The sequence below is a fragment of the Fundulus heteroclitus genome, chromosome 12 (genome assembly GCF_011125445.2).
Source record: "Fundulus heteroclitus isolate FHET01 chromosome 12, MU-UCD_Fhet_4.1, whole genome shotgun sequence".
Classification (NCBI taxonomy): domain Eukaryota; kingdom Metazoa; phylum Chordata; class Actinopteri; order Cyprinodontiformes; family Fundulidae; genus Fundulus; species Fundulus heteroclitus.
In genome coordinates, this window is record NC_046372.1 from 15,459,510 (window position 1) to 15,479,425 (window position 19,916).

Consider the following 19,916-nt stretch of genomic DNA (forward strand, 5'->3'; position numbering starts at 1 on the left):
CCCTTCTCTGGACTTGTGTGTGTAGATAAACCTATGTTGTGAAGCTTCAGAGCAGGCATGTCTGGGTGTTGAAGGCTGAGCTGAAGTCCACAAATGGCATCCTAACATTTTTGTTCTAGTTCATCTTTAGTTAGTTTACAGTATAATCATTCAGAAAGCAGGCCAGATATTTTAATAGAAATTCAACAGACATTATACAGAAAAAATATGATGGTAAAAGTTTTGTGGATGCCAGCGCATTATGGTGTAAAAGGAAATTAATTGGTAGATAGGGTGGCAAAGGAAGACATGTATCAGTATGTTTAGCTATTCATTTTAGTCAAATAGAAATAAAAATGTTAATTAAACAGAAAATGAAGGCTAAATGACAAAAGGAATGGGAGAATGAAAAGAAAGGACGTTTGTTTTATAAAATTCAAAAGAAGACTGGAGAAATGAGAAGAACAGGAAAGACAAGGAGGGAAGAAACAATAATTTATCGTCTCAGATCTGGCCATACTGGTTTAAATAGTGCTCTTTTTATTTTAGGCAAACTCTAATGGTAAATGTAAATACTGTGGAATAGAGGAAACAATAGATCATGTTGTGTTTGTTACTGTCGCTTCCTGCATGCTCAGTATGAGGGATTGCTGCAAAGCCATGGACAATGCAGACGACTCTCCCTGTGGCTCTATGCTTCTTCAGGAGTGAATGCTGCTTGTCAAGAATTTGATGCAATCAACTAGGTTCCCTTATATAGGAAATTATTTGACCAATCTGTATAATCTGATTGAATTAGACTTTGGAAAGTGCCTTGAGATTACATGTTTCATGAATTGGCGCTATATAAATAAAATTTAATGGAATGAATTTAATTTTGTTGCACTGTAAAAAAAAAATATGAGGAAGAGAGACAACGATTAATTCAAAATTTAAATAGAATTAAAGTTAAATTATATATAGTTGGTTTATTTAGAAGTAATTGAAAAGGTAAGGTTTATCAGATAATATTTTGTTATCTAAAATTACAGCTGCACGGTAGGATTTAATCCCCTGAGTCATTCTGTCCACACTCCAGACCAGGAGGTGGCGGTAATGCGCCACGTTTGTTGTTCGCCAACCGCCCAAGAACACCAAAGAAGAAGAAGAAGAAGAAGAAGAAGCGGAGGGGGAGGAGGGTCGAGGAGAAGGAGGAGGGGGAAGGCCAGATCTACTCGCGGGAAAAATGGCGGAAACATGTCGGTCTGTGTTTTCTGCGGCAGCGCTTCAAAACATTGACTCGTAGGCCTCATATGGTGTTTACCTCCGTGTGTGAGTATTAATCAGCTACCCGGCGAGTCGCTGCGTTTTTACATCTGCCCCTTAAGACCTGTTTCTGCAGAGGTTCTGTTGGGCTTCTGGTAGTTGATCGTCCCTTTCTGCTGAACGTGCGGGGCAGACAGGTTTATCAATGCAGAGGTGGGCTTAGCAGTTGATTTTTCAAAAGAAAAAGCTCTTTTTCGACCTCTCACTTGTGCAATCGTGAACAAAACACAAAGTCATCTATGATAGTGCCTCATTAATGGAAACAATCCTTCCTTGCTAATCATCTAGGTGTGCCATAGTGGGGCTTATTTGTGGGAAGCTGCTGAATACAAGATGCAAAGTGGTGTGTATCATAATGGCAATCCGTAGTGTTGATTTTTGTACACATGTTTTGATTCAGGCTATGCAGTTCACATTTTTTCCCCCCCCCTCCTTTACAATTTTCAGATTCAGTGCAGTTTTCCACCTCTGGACCCAAGAATCAGGCAGTTCCAGAAGAACGCTCGGCAAAGTCTCTCCACTGCACGAAATGTACCCTAATCTTCAAATCCAAGGTGTACCTCTTCGAGCATCTCAACAAGGTGCACTGCTTGGACGTGGATGCTTCGCTCAAAGGTGCTGGCTTAAAATACGCTGAGAGGAAAAAGGCCAACACTGAGAGCAGCAGACCTTCAGGACAGAGATTTGTGTGCAGGAGCTGTGATTTTAAGACTTGCAGTCAAGACGCTTTGACAAAGCATGAGGCGCAGTGTGAACGAACTGAAAGCTCGGACTTGACTGAAACTGTCGTTTCTGGCAGCGCAGATAGAGAAGCGGCTGTCACGTTAACGAACCAAACCAACGAAGAAGAAGAAGCTCCCTCGTTAAGGGATATAAAAACATACAAGAGGCCGGCGCAAACCATCGGCAGCTGTTTTACAGAATCACCTGGAACAAACGAGAAGCTCAAGTTGGCCTGCGACACCAAGGAAACTCTAATTTTAGTGGACACCCCCCCAGAACCCAACCTGCACTGGACCGCTGTGAGTAAAGTCTCTGCAAAGCCTTGGATCGACGTCTACCATCGGTCGGACAACTTCCTGCAAAGTGACCATCTTTATCATGCCATGCTAGGAGCTTCCGATCCGGCGGAAGAACAAACAAAAATGGCCGTGAACGAGATCGGCAGAAGGACCAACGACGAGAGCTCGAACGGTCCCAAGACTAAAAAGGCCAAATTAGAATCAGAAAATACACGAGAAGGGACTGAAGATGGGAACGGAAAACATTCGGGCAGCACGGAGTTTGCGTTTGAAGTCAGCGAAGACGAAGAGGAAAAGAAGGCCGGCGCCGTTGGCAGAGACCCGGCACCCCCGAGCGTTTATTTCTGTAAGCACTGCGACTACAGCGACGTGAGCGTCAGGCTCGTGTCCGCTCACTATCATAGCAATCACCCCTACGTCAGATGTAACGATGGCTACATTCAGCAGCCGGCTGATCAGAGCGCCACCTTCCGCTGCCTCCACTGCCCCGTGGAGTTTCTAAGCCCCGGTGACCTCAAGTGGCACTACACAGAAAAGCATCCGGAGGTTCCAGACGTGTTCAAGATGAAATCGAATGAGCTCAGACTGCTGTTTAGATGCTTCACGTGTCCGTTCACCTGCCACGAGGCGAAGGCCCTAAAACACCACTACAAGGAAAGGCATCCGGCTTGTGAGGCGGACAATTCTTTGTTGTTCTGTAAATATTTCGCGAGCAAATGTCCGAAGGAGCCGTGCGTGAAAACGTCAAGTCCAGAAAGATCGGCGGAGGTTTCCCCCAAGAGACCCAGCTCACCGTCTAAAGATGTGGAAATTACACCTTCACCCCAACCCCCCACCCCCACAAGACCGGACGTGAGCCCGTATAAATGCAGCAGATGTGACTTTGAGCACAAGTCAGCCGTTGTCATGCATGTTCACTACCAGAAAAAGCACCCGGAAAGGACTGTTACAATAGATGAAATAAAACGGTTGGCTCGTAGCAAATCACAGCCGATGCCTGAGAAGGAAACCTCACAGGGCGAAAGAGCCGACGTACATGTACAGGAGGAGCCTGCAGCATCCACGGTCCGGGTCGTACCCGAGGTTTCCAAAAGTCGATCAGACCTTTTGAGAATTGAGGACGTTAGATCTCTGGTGGACGGCGTCAAAAAAGGGAAGTTGCCTTCTAAACCCATAAGACAAACAACCAGCAGATTGGAGGATTTGGAAATGGACGAAAAGGTGCCTTCGCAGAAGGCGAAGCTCAAACCTGAGCTGGCTCTGCAAGACGCTACGTTGCCCACACCAGACCACACGTCGGAAGCTGCCAAGAAAACTTCAGAGCTTTCCGCACCAAAACACCTGAAGTCTGCAAAAAATAAAAGCAGTGCGAAGATGTCTGCCTCTAAACCTGATACACAAACAACCGGGCCTAAATCAGAAAAGCTGCTCTGTAGTTCACCGCTGGAGATGCACTACTGTCAGTTTTGCAATTACGCAAGTCCTCAAATCAGAAGCGTCATTGGCCATCATAACGCAAAACATTCTGGCCAAATACTCTTATCGAAGGAAGACATCATACAGTATAGCGCCGAGGTTATGGAGAATAAGGCCAAGATCCAAATGACTTCTGAAACCAGTAATCACGTTGAAAAAAGCAGCAAAATCGAGGCTCAGCTTAAAAGGAGCGGTTCTAAAAAAAATCAACCCTATGTGCTCGCAGACAAATTATTCTACTGCCATCTCTGCAATTTTGGAAATCCGTCAACGCAAGGCGTGATCGCTCACCAAAACAGAGTTCACAAATACCGATGGTCCAATCGGGAGAATATTATTAAATATTCGTCCTCGATCCACAAGAAGATAAAAGAATCAAAACTTCAAGGAAAGACCACCACACTCTCTCAACATTTACCTCTTCCTATTATAAGGGAAAGTGACAAGGACATGTTTTTCTGCCGCTTTTGCAACTACAAAAACAGAGCGGTGTCCGTAGTGTTACACCATTGCTCCAGAGTACACCGCGTTTCTAACGAGACCGCCAACATTCACGCGTACACGGCCGCGGTGCTCAAACAGCTGCAGAAATCTCCTCTTCTATCGGCTTTGAACCCGGAGCCGCAGGAGAAAGCTACGGGCAAAAAAGAAACTGCAAACAGCTCTTCCGAGACAATTCCCGGCTCGGCGTCGCTTGCAGCTGGGAGCGGCGAAACGCGAAGGAAGCTTCCGTGCAAATACTGCACGTTCACTACTCAGTACGTGTTCCTTTTGATGTCACACATGCGGAAAACCCACTGCTCGAAATTTTCCGTCACGCGGACTCTAAGGCTGTGCTACCGTAAAGGGGTGCTGGAGCCGGGCTATCACTGCGAGTGGTGTGCTTTCAGTCACAAAAAAGCAGAAGCGGTCCACAAGCACTACCAGGAATGGCATCCAGGGTGTAAGCACGCAAGCCTTGCCACTATAAAGACTCGGTTATATGTCGGTCCCAATTGTATGTTTTCAAAAGACAAGAAAACTGAACTAAAGCCGGGCCATCAAGGCCTGAGATCACAAAGTTCAGAAAAAACCGACAAACCTTATCGATGCGCAGCGTGTTCTTTTAAAAGTTTCTCAAAGTTCTCTCTCGAACGCCACAGCAACCAGTTTCATCCCGCGCCCGCTAAAGAGGACGTCTCAGACCCGCAGAGTGACAAAGGGACGAGGGGAAAGAGCCAGTTGGAAGAACTCAACGAGATGCCGGGGTTGTTTGAGTCCTTCCAGGTGCCTCTTGACGTCGCAGAGCAAGAAGATTCGTCGTCCACGGTGTTCAAGTGCTCGTTGTGCCCCGCCACGTTCAATCGGAAGCACGGCCTGAGCGTTCACTGCGGCATCAAACACCTCGAAGATAAAAACGCGAAAGAGCCGAAGAAACACGCGGAAAAAACCGAGCGGCGCGTACACGTCTTCAAGTGTCCGTATTGCAACTACATCAACACCAGTCATCAGGGAGTTCTCACTCACTGCTACATGAAGCATCCTGCCTCCCCGTCCAGCGCAGACAGCCTTCATCTGGATCCGGCTCGTTTGCAGGATCGGGACAAGAAGAGAAATGCCTCCGACGAGACGTTCAAATTCAGCGGGTACACCTGTAAAGCGTGCCCAAAGATCTGTGCCACGCTGAAGAAGCTGATGAGGCACCGCGAACAGGAACACAACGAGACGGCGCCCGGTGGGCCCAAACCGTCTGACAAGCCGTCTTTGGTTCTTAAGATAAAGCTAGCTCAGCCCCACAAAACTCATAAGTCCGTCTCCAAGGCTTCCCTTCTTACCAAGAACGTCTACGGCAGGTTGAAGTGCCAGCAGTGTCCTTATGTCGCCTGCACAAACGTCGGTCTGAACCAACACGTGCTGAAGCAGCACAAGAAAGCTGCTCCGAAGGACTGCGTGTATAAGTGCGTGTTGTGTCCACAGACCTATTCGTTTAAAAAGCGACTTTCGAAGCATTACGCCAGGACACACGGAAGGGGGGCCTACCTGAAATACTACGTTCCCGTGTACAAGCCCGGCGGCAAGAAGCAAGAGCCGTCGCCTCAGCCGCAGCAACATAACTCGAAGGACAAAAGGTTCATCTACAGGTGTCCCAGCTGTCCGTACGTGAACACCACTTACCACGGGACTCTCACCCACAGCCAGATGAAGCACCCAAGCGTTGTGGTGAGAGCCGACGAGCTGGAAACGGGCGAAATCTCCGTCTCCAGCATCATACGGTGCTCGAAAGGAAAGGGTTCTTATGAAAGAGGGTACCTGTGTAAGAGATGCCCACAGATTCACCCGTCCATCAAGAAACTAAAATCCCACTGTCAAAAAGAGCACGGCGGCGCGGCCGTTTCTGAGCTTTTCTCCGAATACGAAGCAGACAAGCGAGACGGTGACGGCTCTCTGGCCGCAGACGTAGTAGCCGCCCCCTTGAAAGCAACATCGCAGGACCCTCCCCGCCCTCAGGGGGAGCAAGGCGAAGAGGCGGCTTCCGGCGATGGCGGTTCACGAGCCGACGCGTCCGAAGCTGCCCCTTCGAGGAAGGCGTTGCTGAAAAAAGACTCGTCGTACAAGTGTCAGCTGTGTGTGTACTCGACGTTCTCACGAAAAAACCTGCAAGCTCACTACAAAGGCGGTCACAAACTGGACGCGCTAAACACCTACAAGATGTTGGAAAGGTACAACAAGCGAAAGAACAACTTCCTCCTGAAATACTTCAGATTTAAAAAACCGCCAACGTTGAAGTGCAAGAAGTGTCCAGACTCGACGTTTGACTCGTCCCAGTTGCTCATCGACCACTACAACACTTTTCACAAGCTGGGCAGCAAATCGGACTTCATCGTGTTGTCGTTCGGAGTGAGGAAGGAAAGCACGGGGCTCTTCAAGTGCAAGTTCTGCAAAGTGAATTTGTACGGAACCAGAAAACTCTGCCGACACCTGGACCGCCACCGAGACCAGGCCAAGCCGGAGGCCGCAAAAAAAATGTATTCCCTCTTCAGAGCATTGCCAAGGCCCCTACGCCCTGAGGTAAGTGAACTTGGTCTTCTGCCAAATCCAGGAGCTTCATTTCCGGGGGGTTGATCGCTACGACTTTAATCCGCAGGTCTCCCAACAAGATAAACTCGCCAAATCCGAAAGCGGCGAGGAGCTCAGCCAGCGGACGGACACGCCGGCGGAGGCTGGAAGTCTCTCGACCAGTCCCCAGACGTCGCCTTCGAAGCTCTCGGATGTCGGGCCGGAGGCTGAAGGCCAAGGGGGCGGACACCGCTGCAAACGGTGCCAGAGGGCGTTCATGTCGTACAAAGGTCTGCGTTTACACGAGCGAAGCCACGCCGCCATGGGAGCCATCAAGAAGCTGGACAATGTGGTGAACACGGAGTTCAAACACAGGTCAGAAAAACATCACTAGTTTCTGGTTAGTGGTTTCAGAGACCAGAGTGGAAATGTTTGTTTTGTGCAGTGAACACCTTTTTATATTCAATTCAATTAAATGTTATTTATATAGCGCCAATTCATGAAACGTGTCATCTCAAGGCACTTTACAAAGTCAAAATCAATCAGATTATACAGATTGGTCAAAACAAAATTCCTATAACGAGTAAGAACAAAATAACATTGTTTATCCATGTTCATGAGGTTAAACCATACCCACATTTTTAATCCTTTTCTAATTGTATTTCTTTCTTTCTTTTTTTTCAATCTCTCACCAGCATCAAAAAATACCTTTTCCACAAACCGGAGACGGTGAAGCCTTACCTGTGTGGCTGCTGTTCTTACCGGACCAATTTCATGGCGCTTTGGCAAAGTCATTTTCTGAAAAACCATCAAGGTGAGAAAGCTGTCAGTGATCCATCAAACATCCACTTCGATTGGGTTTCCCCCTTTTTTTTTTTTTTTTTTTTTTTTTTTTTCTTCTTACTGTTACTAAACTAGTAGTTTTCAGTGCCAGACACGCTGGATAAGAGAAGGTCTTTTGGCAGGACTCCATAATTTGAAAAAAAAACAGCTTGTCAGCCTCATCACCGGATCTTCTCAGGTGTAAATGCTTGTGAGCTGTAAGCTAAAATAGCTGCGAGTTGTGCGTGTTGTTGTTGTTACTCTGACATTATGGGTGGCTGCTGTCATTTCAACGCTCCGTCATTATGTATCTATTCAGATTTTCTCTATTATTATCTCCCTCTTTTTGTGTTCACATGGTGCTTCCTCCTTGGAGATGTTTCCTACAGACCATGTGTCACTTCATGCCCACCAGGGAGGCGTTTCATGCCCGCTTTGACAACCGACCATTACAATCTTTTGTTCTTATTCCCCACGCTCTGCTTATAGTACAGAAAATTAGTTATATGACTTCTCTATCTGCTTTGGTCTGGTCTGGTCAGACTCTGCTCAGCTCGCGGCCATGGAGTGGACCTTTTAACTCATGACCGACCGCTGCATGCAAAAGGAAGGAAAATTGTTATTCTAATGAAATTTTTTATTGACCTTTTTTTCTATCATCAATATACGTCTATCAATCGGTATATATTGTTATTGAATACAATTAAATCCCGATGGAGCTTAATCCAATCACAATATTCCGATTGGCTTGTTTACACGACGCATTTTTATCTCGATTACTTTTGTCCATGTAAGCGTAGCTACTGAGTACATTAATACTTGTTTTAACTTTTGCTCTTCGTTATTCATCACGAGTATTAATGCGCTAGTGCTTTATTTTGTGATGTGGTGGTGGTCAAAAAATTAAAGTAATCCCAGTTTCTAAGAGGAAAGGAGAATAATTTACGTTAAAATAATTTAGGTTTGCATGCACTTTAATTGCATGAACCTCAATGATAATGCAGTACTGTCATGTTTTCACTTTTTGTACTCCATATTGATATTTAATTGCTCAAGAATATTAATACATGCACTGGTATACTATGGCTTTTGATATGGACAACATTTTTATGAATACCTAAAATGTAACCGGTACTCTCAAAAAATTGTGTACTTCTGCTTTTTACAAAATAAGTCAATATTGAATTGAGTTGATATTGAATCGAATCGTGACCCAAATAATAAAAATCGAATCATGAGGTGCTCAACAACACCCAGCCCCAGTCAGCATAGTGCTTGCCTGCTAAAATTGTGTTAAGTATGAACAGAAAGTGAAGAGAGGCTGTGAGTAATATCTCGTTTTAAACTCTGTATTTTACTATTTCTGTTCAAATAATTACAGATGTACATAAATGGCAGAATTTTAATGAAGAGTGCTTTAGTTAGATTTAATGTAGAGCTGCAACAACCTTAAGCAAAGTGCACTTCTGACATTAGTGTTCAATGTTTTCATGAAGATTCAACTCGCAAGCAACCCACATTTTACTCTGCAGTATTACTTTTCCATCATAATGAGCTATAGTGTTGCATAAACTAGTATCTGTTTCAGGTGTGAGCATCAATTTGGCGAAAAACTGTTCATGGATTGCAAAGTGTGAATGTGAGGCATCTAAAGCAAAAATAAACAATAACAGAAAAGGCTTCCAGGGTACCCCCTTTGTGATTGTCATACTGTATGTACTGGTACTGCAATTCATTGTATATTGAAATGTAATATCAGGCTTTTGTGTTTTCCATGTTCCCGCTGCGCTGCTAAACTCGCAGACATCATTGAGAATGACTTAAAGATCAGCACTAAAGACGAGGAGATTTCTCAAAGCTCCGACAAGGAGTTTCCAGATTCGTCTGAGAGAATGGGCAACTTTCCTGACCTCAATGAAGAACCAGAGGATGCAGAAGGTAAGTTACCCACTTTATGCTTGGCTTTAATCCCCCGTAGTCTTAAAATGAGAGGTTTGCTGTAGTAGCTGTAAGCGCTAACACAGTTGGACCTCTGCTACTCCGACAGAATCCACCGAGTCGTACTCGGAGCCCCCGGATGTGCAGCGGCAGTTGACCCACTACAGCTTGATGGCGCAGAATGTGGACAAAACGAACGTGAACTTTCACCAAATCAATTTGTACGACAGCTTCCTTCAGTGCGAGATGTGCAACTTCAACACCGAACACCTGTCCAGCATCCGGCGGCACTACGCGAACCGGCACGGGAAAAAAGTCCTCCGGTGCAAAGACTGCGACTTCTTCACGGGCGTGAGGTAAGCGGCAGCCGTGTGGGGGAACTCCATAGGCAATTGTTTACAATAAAACACATTTAGATGGTGCAAAGACCCAAAAAGCGATGATCCTGTAAAGATTTATTTACAGGAAGCTTGTTGAATCTGATTTTAAAGTCTAAGTCGCACGTAAAATTTATTTTAACGCAGATGCATTCAAATAGTCACCAGAGTAAAGAAATGTATATTATAAGTGAATTATGTGTGCCGTTTGGAAGTAATTTCGATAAAACTTGCTGTATATGCAAATGAGCCCGAGCATTCCTCAATCGGCCGATCCGGTGTGTGACGTCACACACAGAACGAGTACCGAGCATCCGGCAATAACACAGTCTGCTAACACTGCGACTTTCCTCGCTCATGAAGTGTGAAATGCATAAAACACTTTTGTCAATGCCGGCAATCCAGTCCTTTCGCGTTTCTTTTACGAATTTATCCCATTTCTTTCGGATCCTTCGATCAAGTATGTAGCGCTACTTTCTGGCCTGCACTAGACTGCGGTGAAGTTGGTTTGACATTGGACATTCAAGCTCTGCGGAGTCAGCGGAGCGTCTTGAGAAACAAAAATCAAATCAGATTTGCTGACGGTCCCACCGCGTATGGGAGAAGGGAGCAGCTGAGAGACGCTGGCCGAAATCGGAGTCCTTCAACCGGATCAACCGTGAGCTAGATCCCGCTGACTGCGCGGAGCTTGAATGTCCAATGTCAAACCAACTTCACCGCGGTCTGCACTAAGGCCTATAAGCGACACTACAGCCACCAACTACGCACCTAGAAGGAATTTTATCTTGTAATTAGTTTGGCGATATTTTTTTATAAGCACTTGCTCAAAGTAGACGTGGATCCGCAGATTTGGTGTGTGAAAGAAGATCCCGGAAAACATGCATATATATCCTGGTTCGCCGTACCAGTTGTACAATGTAAACAATGTGTGTTTCTATACAAGTTCGATTCGCGCGTTCTCGGTGTTCTTGAACTGACGTCACACGTCGGAAATGGCCGATCGTAAACGGAGGCAGCACTCAAACGTGAAATACCTCAATCGGTGTAAAAAATATGCGATAATTCATATTTAAACTTAATTTGAACACTTTTGATACATGAATATTCAAAGTTTACCTTGTTCTGGAAGTTATTCAACGGGTTTTCAGGATATTTTTTTGGTACAAGAGTTAGACTTTGAGAGTTTGAGAAAAACTTTTGTTGGTATGTTTACACGCTTGAAATGTTTCTGTGATTGTGCTGAGTACTGTAAATAGGGAAAGAATTTCTGGAGTGACATAATTTTTTTTTTTTTTTTGCGTTCCCATCTTTTTCTATAAGAAAAAACATGGAAATGCACATAGAGACGGGCCATTCCACCTGCCAGTCCAAACCGACTCATCTGAAGGACCTCCGCTGCCCGTTCTGCCTCTACCAGACCAAGAACAAGAACAACATGATCGACCACATCGTCCTGCATCGAGGTGCCTCTGGTGCTGCATGAGATTCAACCCCCAACCCTGATGTGACGTCTCAGTTTCAAACCCTCCCTGTGCTCTTCTCTTTCTTTCTTTTTTTCCACCAGAGGAACGAGTCGTGCCGATAGAGGTGCGCCGCCCAAAACTATCCCGCTACCTACAAGGCATCGTCTTCCGCTGTCACAAATGCACTTTCACCAGCGGTAGGGCTGAAAACCTGCGCCTGCACATGATGAGGCACGATGACATCAAACCTTACAAGTGTCGACTCTGCTACTTTGACTGCCCTCGCCTCAAAGACTTGGAGGCACACCTGAGCGATAAGCACCAGGTGAGGAGATGTCTCTCAAGCCCTCCGTGCATCACTGAAATTCCTCAGGGTCAACCGGTTCTCCGCTTTCTAGAGAAAACGTTGCTGTTTGACTGTTTTTTGGTCTGTTGGAAATATACTGCTTTTAACCTCAAGAGTTAATACAACAGTGTTTGAGGACCCTCTATTCAAGTATAAATAAAATAAATGTATTCAATAATAAAATATATATTAAATAAGCACTTGCAGATTTTAAATCAAATAAGTTTATTTGTATGTATATATATATATATATATATATATATATATATATATATATATATATATATATATATATATATAGCATTTTCAACGGTCCATATGGTGCACAAAGTGCTGTACAAGGTAAAAGACTTACAAAATGATGCTGAGACAAAATTGATGAAATATCAAAATGGATAGGAAAATAACAGGATAAAAACTAAGAAGTGCATAACAGCAGAATTCAAAAAAATTTTAAGAGCTATATAGAAAAATAAAACAACCACAAAATAGACAAAAGTTAAGTTTAAGCATGGGATTCCTGTATATTCTGGAAAAGAATCAAAATTCATCATTTTCCAAATGTGTATAAGCCTGGAAAAAGAGACTAGGAAGAAAAGTATGTATGTTTAATTTAATTTACTGCTTTTATTTTAACAGGAATAAGTTTCAATGAATGACAAACACTACAACCCTAATTAGTGATGCCTGATTTGCAGACTTCTGTCCCTCTGTTACATCTATCCACTGTTTGGCCTGTTTGTCCGTTCATCCTATTAACGGTTCATTCATTCATGCTTGCCGTTTTTGTTCATCTTTAGGCTACGTTCACACTGCAGCCAGAAGTGACCCAATTCCGATTTTTATTTTGCCCATATATGACCTATATCTGATCTTTTCATGACAGTCTGAACGACACAGTTCGGATTTTTTCAAATGCGACCCAGGCCACTAGGTTATGTGGTCCTGAATCCGATAAGTATCTGATCTTTTCAAATGCGACCTGTGTCTGTACGGCCGGGTCGCATTTATCCGACCTGTACGTCACCGATACTCGACAAACGTCACTATTCTGCGTCCTGCTATGCAGAAGCGGGAAGAAAGACGACATCCATAGCGGACTACAATGAGGAGAGCAGTCAATGGAGGGAAAGCCCCGCTTAGAAAATAAATGAATGACCGCAAAATGCGCGGCAGCATTATGATCCATGTTTACTTCCGCAAATACTGAGGACGCTTGCTACGTGTGACGTCATCGCGTCCTCGAGTGCGCATGCGGGACACTTAGGTTGAACGCATTCAGTTCGCACAGGAGATCACATACAAGTCGCATATATTTCAATTCAATTCAATTAAATTTTATTTATATAGCACCAATTAATGAAACATGTCATCTCGAGGCACTTTACAAAGTCAAAATCAGTCATATTATACAGATTGGTAAAAAATGTCCTATATAAGGGAACCAGTTGATTTCTTCAAAGTCTTGACAAGCAGCATTCACTCCTGGGGAACCGTAGAGCCACAGGAAGAGTCGTCTGCATTGTCCATGGCTTTGCAGCAATCCCTCATACTGAGCAAGTATGAAGCGACAGTGGGAAGAAAAACTCCCCATTAACGGGAAGGAAAAACCTCCGGCAGAACCGGGCTCAGTATGAACGGTCATCTGCCTCGACCGACTGGGGTTACAGAAGACAGAGCAGAGACACAACAAGAGAGACAAAAAAGCACAGAAGCACACATTGATCTAGTAATCTGTTCTACATTAAATGGTAATAGCGGGTGAGCCGTCTTCTCTGGATGATGTCACAGTTAACAGAACGCCAGACCAGGTGTACCTACTATGAAGAAAAAGAGAGAGAGCAAAAAGTTAAAAGCTGAAATGACGACAGTCATTTCAATGTAATACAATGCAAAACTGGAGAACAGTAGACTGAAGAACAGTAGAAATCAGTAGAGTGAGAAAATTAGACCCTGATGTCCTCCAGCAGCCTAGGCCTATCACAGCACAACTATAGAGATAGCTCAGGGTATGAGCCACTCTAACTATAAGCTTTGTCAAAAAGGAAAGTTTTAACATTAGTCTTAAAAATAGATAGGGTGTCTGCCTCACGGACCAAAACTGGGAGTTGGTTCCACAGGAGAGGAGCCTGATAGCTAAAGGATCTGCCTCCCATTCTACTTTTAGAGACTCTAGGAACCACCAGCAGACCTGCAGTCTGAGAGCGAAGTGCTCTGTTAGAAACATACGGGGTAATCAGAGCTCTGATATATGGAAATGTGAACGACCACGCAAAAAAATCAGATTTCACAAAAAATCGGAATTGAGCATTAAGACCTGCAGTGTGAACGTAGACTTCGAACTGTATCAATTCATCCCTCATCTGTTTGTGTTTGTCGGGGCATCGCTCCGTCTGCCATCTGTAGTGGAAATGATCTGTACATACTTATAAAGACTTCTGGATTTGTTTTTTTGTTCTTTTTTTGCAGGTTTTGAGAAACCATGAGCTTGTGGGTCAGGTGAGCCTGGATAAGCTAGAAGCGAGGACGGGCACCAGGCTGGAGAAGGAAGACGACCACAAGTCTGACAGTGAAGAGCTGGAAGCTGGGGAGTTAAACTCTGACCGCGATGATGATCCCCAAAGCGACAGCGTCCCAGAATACCACCCCGCAGACACGATACTCCCTATAAAGGAAGTGCAAGGGAGTCGGGAGCAGAAGGAAAGTGAAAGAACACCCTCCAACGGCTCTGTGTCGGACATTACTCAGCAAAACACCAGTGAGCCGAGGAGACCTGAGCAGGACCTGCAAACACAGGAGCAGAAAGTGGCTTTGCGTCACTCTGCAAAAGAACAGCACGAAATCAATTCTGAAGTAGTTGCTGAGGAGCTCAATGAGGCAGGACTCAAATCTGACAGCTGCAGTTTTGCTGGAGAAGAGAGTAAGATCCAAACCACGCCGAGCGACGGACAAGAAGAGAAAGCCGCAGAGACGCCTTTGACTTCCTTCAAAGCGGCAGATGTCCAGGCCAACAGGCTGCATTTGAAGGAGGGTCACCAAAAAGCACAGAGCGTAGAGGACGACATAGTGCGCCATGTCCTGCAGCTGGATCAAGATGGGAGCGTGCAAAAGTCACACAGGAGGCCCGATCAGGAGAGAAACACTAAAATAGACCAAACCGAGGCTAACGGTGTGGAACACGAGACAAGTGCTGAGCCATTATCAATAAAGGTTTGTAGCACATCTTTGGCCCAGAACCTAAAGTTTGAAGTCAACGTCATCCCTAATCCGTCCACAGCGAAGCTTAACTCCGCACAGGGAAGCGAGTCGAAGCGCAGAGAGGGTTTCCGATTTGAACCCCATTTGCTGACGCTTTCGCAAAACTTTCCGCGACCTCTGTTGGGCCACAGGGAGAGGTTGGGCAGGTTACTGGCGAACTCCAAACAGGAACAAAAACACGACGCCGGTGTCGTTAAGGATGAGTCGGAACCGTCGACGGGGCCCGACGAGCACGTCAAGGAGGAACAGCCCCGTCTGGAACGGTGTGAGGAGGCGGAGGAGCTGAAGCCGGACCGAGAAGTTGAGATTAACAAGAAGGATGAGGACGAGTGCAAGGTTCAGGATACGCCACACGTCCGTGATGGTAAGGTTATCATCGCCAACTTCTGTTATCTACCAATAAATGCAGATCAGCATCTTCCTTTCTGACTCGTTAAACTTAGCAGTGTGTGGAGGCATTCTGGTCTTACGTCAACATTAAAAAATGTGTGATTTTTGACTTTTCAGTGGGTTGAAACCGCTCCACACTAAGCGGTACATTATCCTTTTTGAAGAAAATAAGACTGTCGCTAGAATCTAAGACTGTTCTATGGGGTAAGATAACTGTCAATATATAAACGTATGCGTAAGTGTCTGAATTTGTAAATGTGAGCCAATAAACGTGAATAAATGTATGTGTTACTGGTCAACTCGTACATGTGACATCAGACGTTTCATCTGTGAGAATACAATTTTGGAAGTTATGGATACAAGTTACAAAAGTTACAACTTTGCAACGATGCATACAAGTACAAATCCCAATTTTACGAGTACGAATCATAAATTTATGATTACAAATCTACAACCCCTGCTGAAACTGCTACATACCTATTAGTTGTCGGTGGTAAACATGTCATTACCGCCACCATCTGGTAAGGAGTGTAACAGTTTCAGCAGGGGTTGCAGATATGTACTCGTAAAATTGTGATTCGTACTTGTATGTATTTTTGCAAAGTTGTAACTTGTATTCATAACTTCTAAAATTGTGTTCTCACATGTATGAGTTGACAAGGAACAAATACATTTATTCACATTTATTGACTCACATTTACAAATTCAGACACGTACGCATACTTTTATATTGACAGTCATCTTACCCCATAGAATTCTAATGTCCATGGATTGCAGAACATGTCATTGTGAGGAAAAGCAGGACGCTAGTGTGGTCCAAGTACAAAGTTTGTTTCTTTTGCTGCTGCCATCCTCCCACAACGCTACATTCAGGGGTATCAGAGCTGCACTGGGATGTTTCCATAAATATGAGGGGTTTCTACTTGCGTAAGGTTCACGTTCACATTGGAGGAGAGACACCATCAGGACTCTCATTAGGTTATCAGCGCATAAGGAGGATGAATGCAGGTGAGGATGTTTTTCTGTACAGGACGCTGCACGCCTATGTATAGAAGAGGATTAGGGCCACTCAAAAAAAAAAAGGAAAAAGTTACTCAATTCTGACTTTTTTTCTCAGAATTCTGAGATTAAAGTCAAAATTCTGACTTTAATCTCAGAATTCTGTGAAAAAGTCAGAATTCTGAGATTAAAGTCAGAATTCTGATTTTTTTTCTCAGAATTCTGAGATTAAAGTCAGAATTCTGACTATAATCTCAGAATTCTGAGAAAAAAGTCAGAATTCTGAGGAAAAAGTCAGAATTCTGAGAAAAAAGTCAGAATTCTGAGATTAAAGTCAGAATTCTGAGATTAAAGTCAGAATTCTGAGAAATAAGTCAGAATTGAGTAGACTTTTTTTTTTTTTTTTTGAGTGGCCCTAATCCTCTTCCGTACCTAGGAACGTGCCATTTAATCAAATAAAATCAAACCTGCCTTGGTTAGTGCTGTCAGGAGGATTCATGCACACAAAATTGTTTATTTAAGTCATTGCAGCGGCATAATCACACCAAGATTTAAGTGTTAAGTTGCTGTTTTTAAGCTGAAAGCTGAAATATTCAGGTGTGTGCCCCATTTCTGCAGCTGGGAACTTTGCCCCATAGATCAAAGTGCATATCCATATTTATGTGAAAGGAGTTTCAGCATTTTTTTCTTTTCTTTTTTTTTTGTGGAGAAAATAAATTGTTTCCTTTCAGGTACTAATTGAGAAAAATCTGGTTGCAGCCAGGGGGGTGGTAAGATGGTATGTGCACAGCAGACACAATGCCAAGCAGGTGTGGGTGGGATGAAGTCCTTAGCATGGAAACGTCATGGATAATTACCCACTGCTGCTGCCAGACTCCACGATGCAGCACCTTAAGAAACCGTCATGCTCCATGATGCATAATGGGGAGCACACAAAGTTCTTGATCCACCCTCAGACAAGTTTCCATGACCCCACTGGACCATCCAAACCTGATTCTTTGATATTGTTTTGGTCTTAACTCAGTGTTAAGCACAACTTATACAAAACGAGTCCCAGCATACCTTTGGGAAATGAATTATCAACTCTTGACCCCAGGTCTATATTCTAGAAGTTTAACTGACTTTATATTACACTCTGATGAAAAAGTGTATCAAAAATTTACTTCGATCTAATTTTCAATTTTATTTGCTTAAAATGAAACTACATAAATCACCATCTGCAGATTTAAGATGCATCCCGCGAAAACAATAATTGTAGCAATGTTTCAGCGTTATTTTAATTCAATTTCAATTCAATTTTATTTATATAGCGGCAATTCATGAAACATGTCATCTCGAGGCACTTTACAAAGTCAAAATCAATCAGATTATACAGATTGGTCAAAATGTCCTATATAAGGGAAACCAGTTGATTGCATCAAAGTCCTGACAAGCAGCATTCATTCCTGGATAAGCGTAGAGCCACAGGGAGAGTCGTCTGCATTGTCCATGGCTTTGCAGCAATCCCTCATACTGAGCAAGCATGAAGCGACAGTGGAAAGAAAAACCACCCATTAGTGGGAAGGAAAACCTCCAGCAGAACTAGGCTCAGTATGAACGGTCATCTGCCTCGACCGACTGGGGGTTATAGAAGACAGAGCAGAGACACAACAAGACAGACAAACAAGCACAGAACCACACATTGATCCAGTAATCTGTTCTATATTAGATGGTAGTAGCGGGTGAGCTGTCAATAGAACAGATAATACATGGATTTTTTTGGGGATTAATTCATATTAATGTAAAAAGGTTTTACATTTTCCCAAGAAACCTCCCAACTGATTAAAGTTCCAGTTTTTGAATTTTTTATTTTTTTTTGCTTTTTGTAATTCGATCACGTTAATTTGAGATAAAAACACTGTTTATAAGATGGTAGCTTATTTTATGCTGAATATTTTGTAGCCTTGGTTGCGTTTGGTAAACGTCATGGGATGATTTTCTCTCGTTTTTAGATGCACTCGCCGCCCTGGATGGAGCTGCTGAGCTTCTGTGTGAGAAGCCGTTCACCTGTGAGCTGTGTGGACGAAACCTCACCAACAGCTCTGAACTCAGTCGCCACGTCATGCGTCATGGAATTTAACGTTTTCCTCTCCGGCGACGCCTGACGACTGCTGCTCCCTGCTTTTTATACGATGGAACTATTTTACTCTTTGAAAACCGTTTAGGAACAAAGCAATGTTACAAATAGATTATTCACCTTTTTTTGGTTGTTTTTAGATTTTTTTTTTTTATCATTTTCTAATTGAATATTTTTATACAGCAGCTGTTTATACATTAATGCAGTAAGCAAAGAGAACTTCAAAACATGACGACTGTATCATATGACCTGTCTTAAAAGGTTAAAGTCAAAAAAGTATTGCCCCCCTCCCCTCCATTCCATCCATTTTAGATTTTAACTTGAGAAACAGTGTTACTCTGGCGTCATTGTTGTAGAATTAAGCAGACCCTAACACTGTGAACCTTCAAAACTTTGACTTTAAATGCTAGATTGTAGGTAATGTTACTGCTTGCTTCAGGCACTGTTAGGTATTTGACTTTAATTGAGAATAAATTTGTTTTTTTTTGTTGTTTTTTTCAGGAATCTTCCACTTAGCTTTACACCTTCATGTTTCATTCTTGTTTTTTTAAATTTGTGTCAATGTCACTGGCATTGTACTGTAAACTAAATAAATGAAAGACAAGACTGCAATTGCTGCTGAATTTATTGTTTGAACTTGGTTTATTTCAGAAGGAAGACGGATATGTAAATTCATTAAACACACAATGACATATTGTTTTATGTTCGTTTTGATGATGGCTCACATTTAACGAAAACCCCCCCCCAAAAAATCAGTTTCTTGGAAGGTTGGATAAATGTGCAGTGCGTATCAGAAGTTTTCACCCCACTGGATGTTTTTACCACTGAGCTATATAATACACTGGAGTGCTAATCACTGTCTGTTTGAACGAGTCGCTTTGAAGCCACCAGCCGCCATATTGGTACTCCCTATTTCCCCCCAGTAACTAGGGAATATGTGCGCTACAGCATCGAATAACGAGGATTTTCTCATGTTCGGGGGGGGGGGACTTAAAACTTTTAAAATGTCAAATGCCATATACTTTTATATTATGTTCTAAAACTATCAAGTACTGAGAAAGTCATGTGCTGAAATATTTTGCATTTTATTCATTTAAATATATATGTTTAACATTTATAAATATATAAATAACAATATACAAAAACATATATTTACATATGTGTATAGCCTACATATATATACATATACACATACTTATATATACATATATATATTTAATATGAATAACATGTAAAATATTTCAGCACCTAATTTCCTAGTAGTTGATAGTGTTAGTACATCCACTGACTGTAGAATTACCTATGAAACGTTTTCACACAGCCAGTAAAACTGCTTGTTATTGCAAGCAAATCCTATGGGATTCTGTGAGAGTAGGGAGTAGCAAGATG

At 43.3% G+C, this 19,916-nt stretch overlaps 1 protein-coding gene across 1 annotated transcript; it reads left to right on the plus strand.

The window, feature by feature from the left end:
* Positions 1 to 1,152: 1,152 nt before the first annotated feature.
* LOC105937240 (zinc finger protein 462) lies at positions 1,153 to 19,150 on the plus strand. The gene is made up of 10 exons (XM_012878445.3): positions 1,153 to 1,290; positions 1,732 to 6,830; positions 6,907 to 7,193; positions 7,514 to 7,632; positions 9,444 to 9,578; positions 9,688 to 9,934; positions 11,276 to 11,418; positions 11,520 to 11,743; positions 14,234 to 15,386; positions 18,403 to 19,150. Exons 1-10 carry the CDS (start codon positions 1,272 to 1,274, stop codon positions 18,528 to 18,530), a joined length of 7,554 nt encoding a protein of 2,517 aa, XP_012733899.2. The 5' UTR covers positions 1,153 to 1,271; the 3' UTR covers positions 18,531 to 19,150.
* Positions 19,151 to 19,916: the final 766 nt, after the last annotated feature.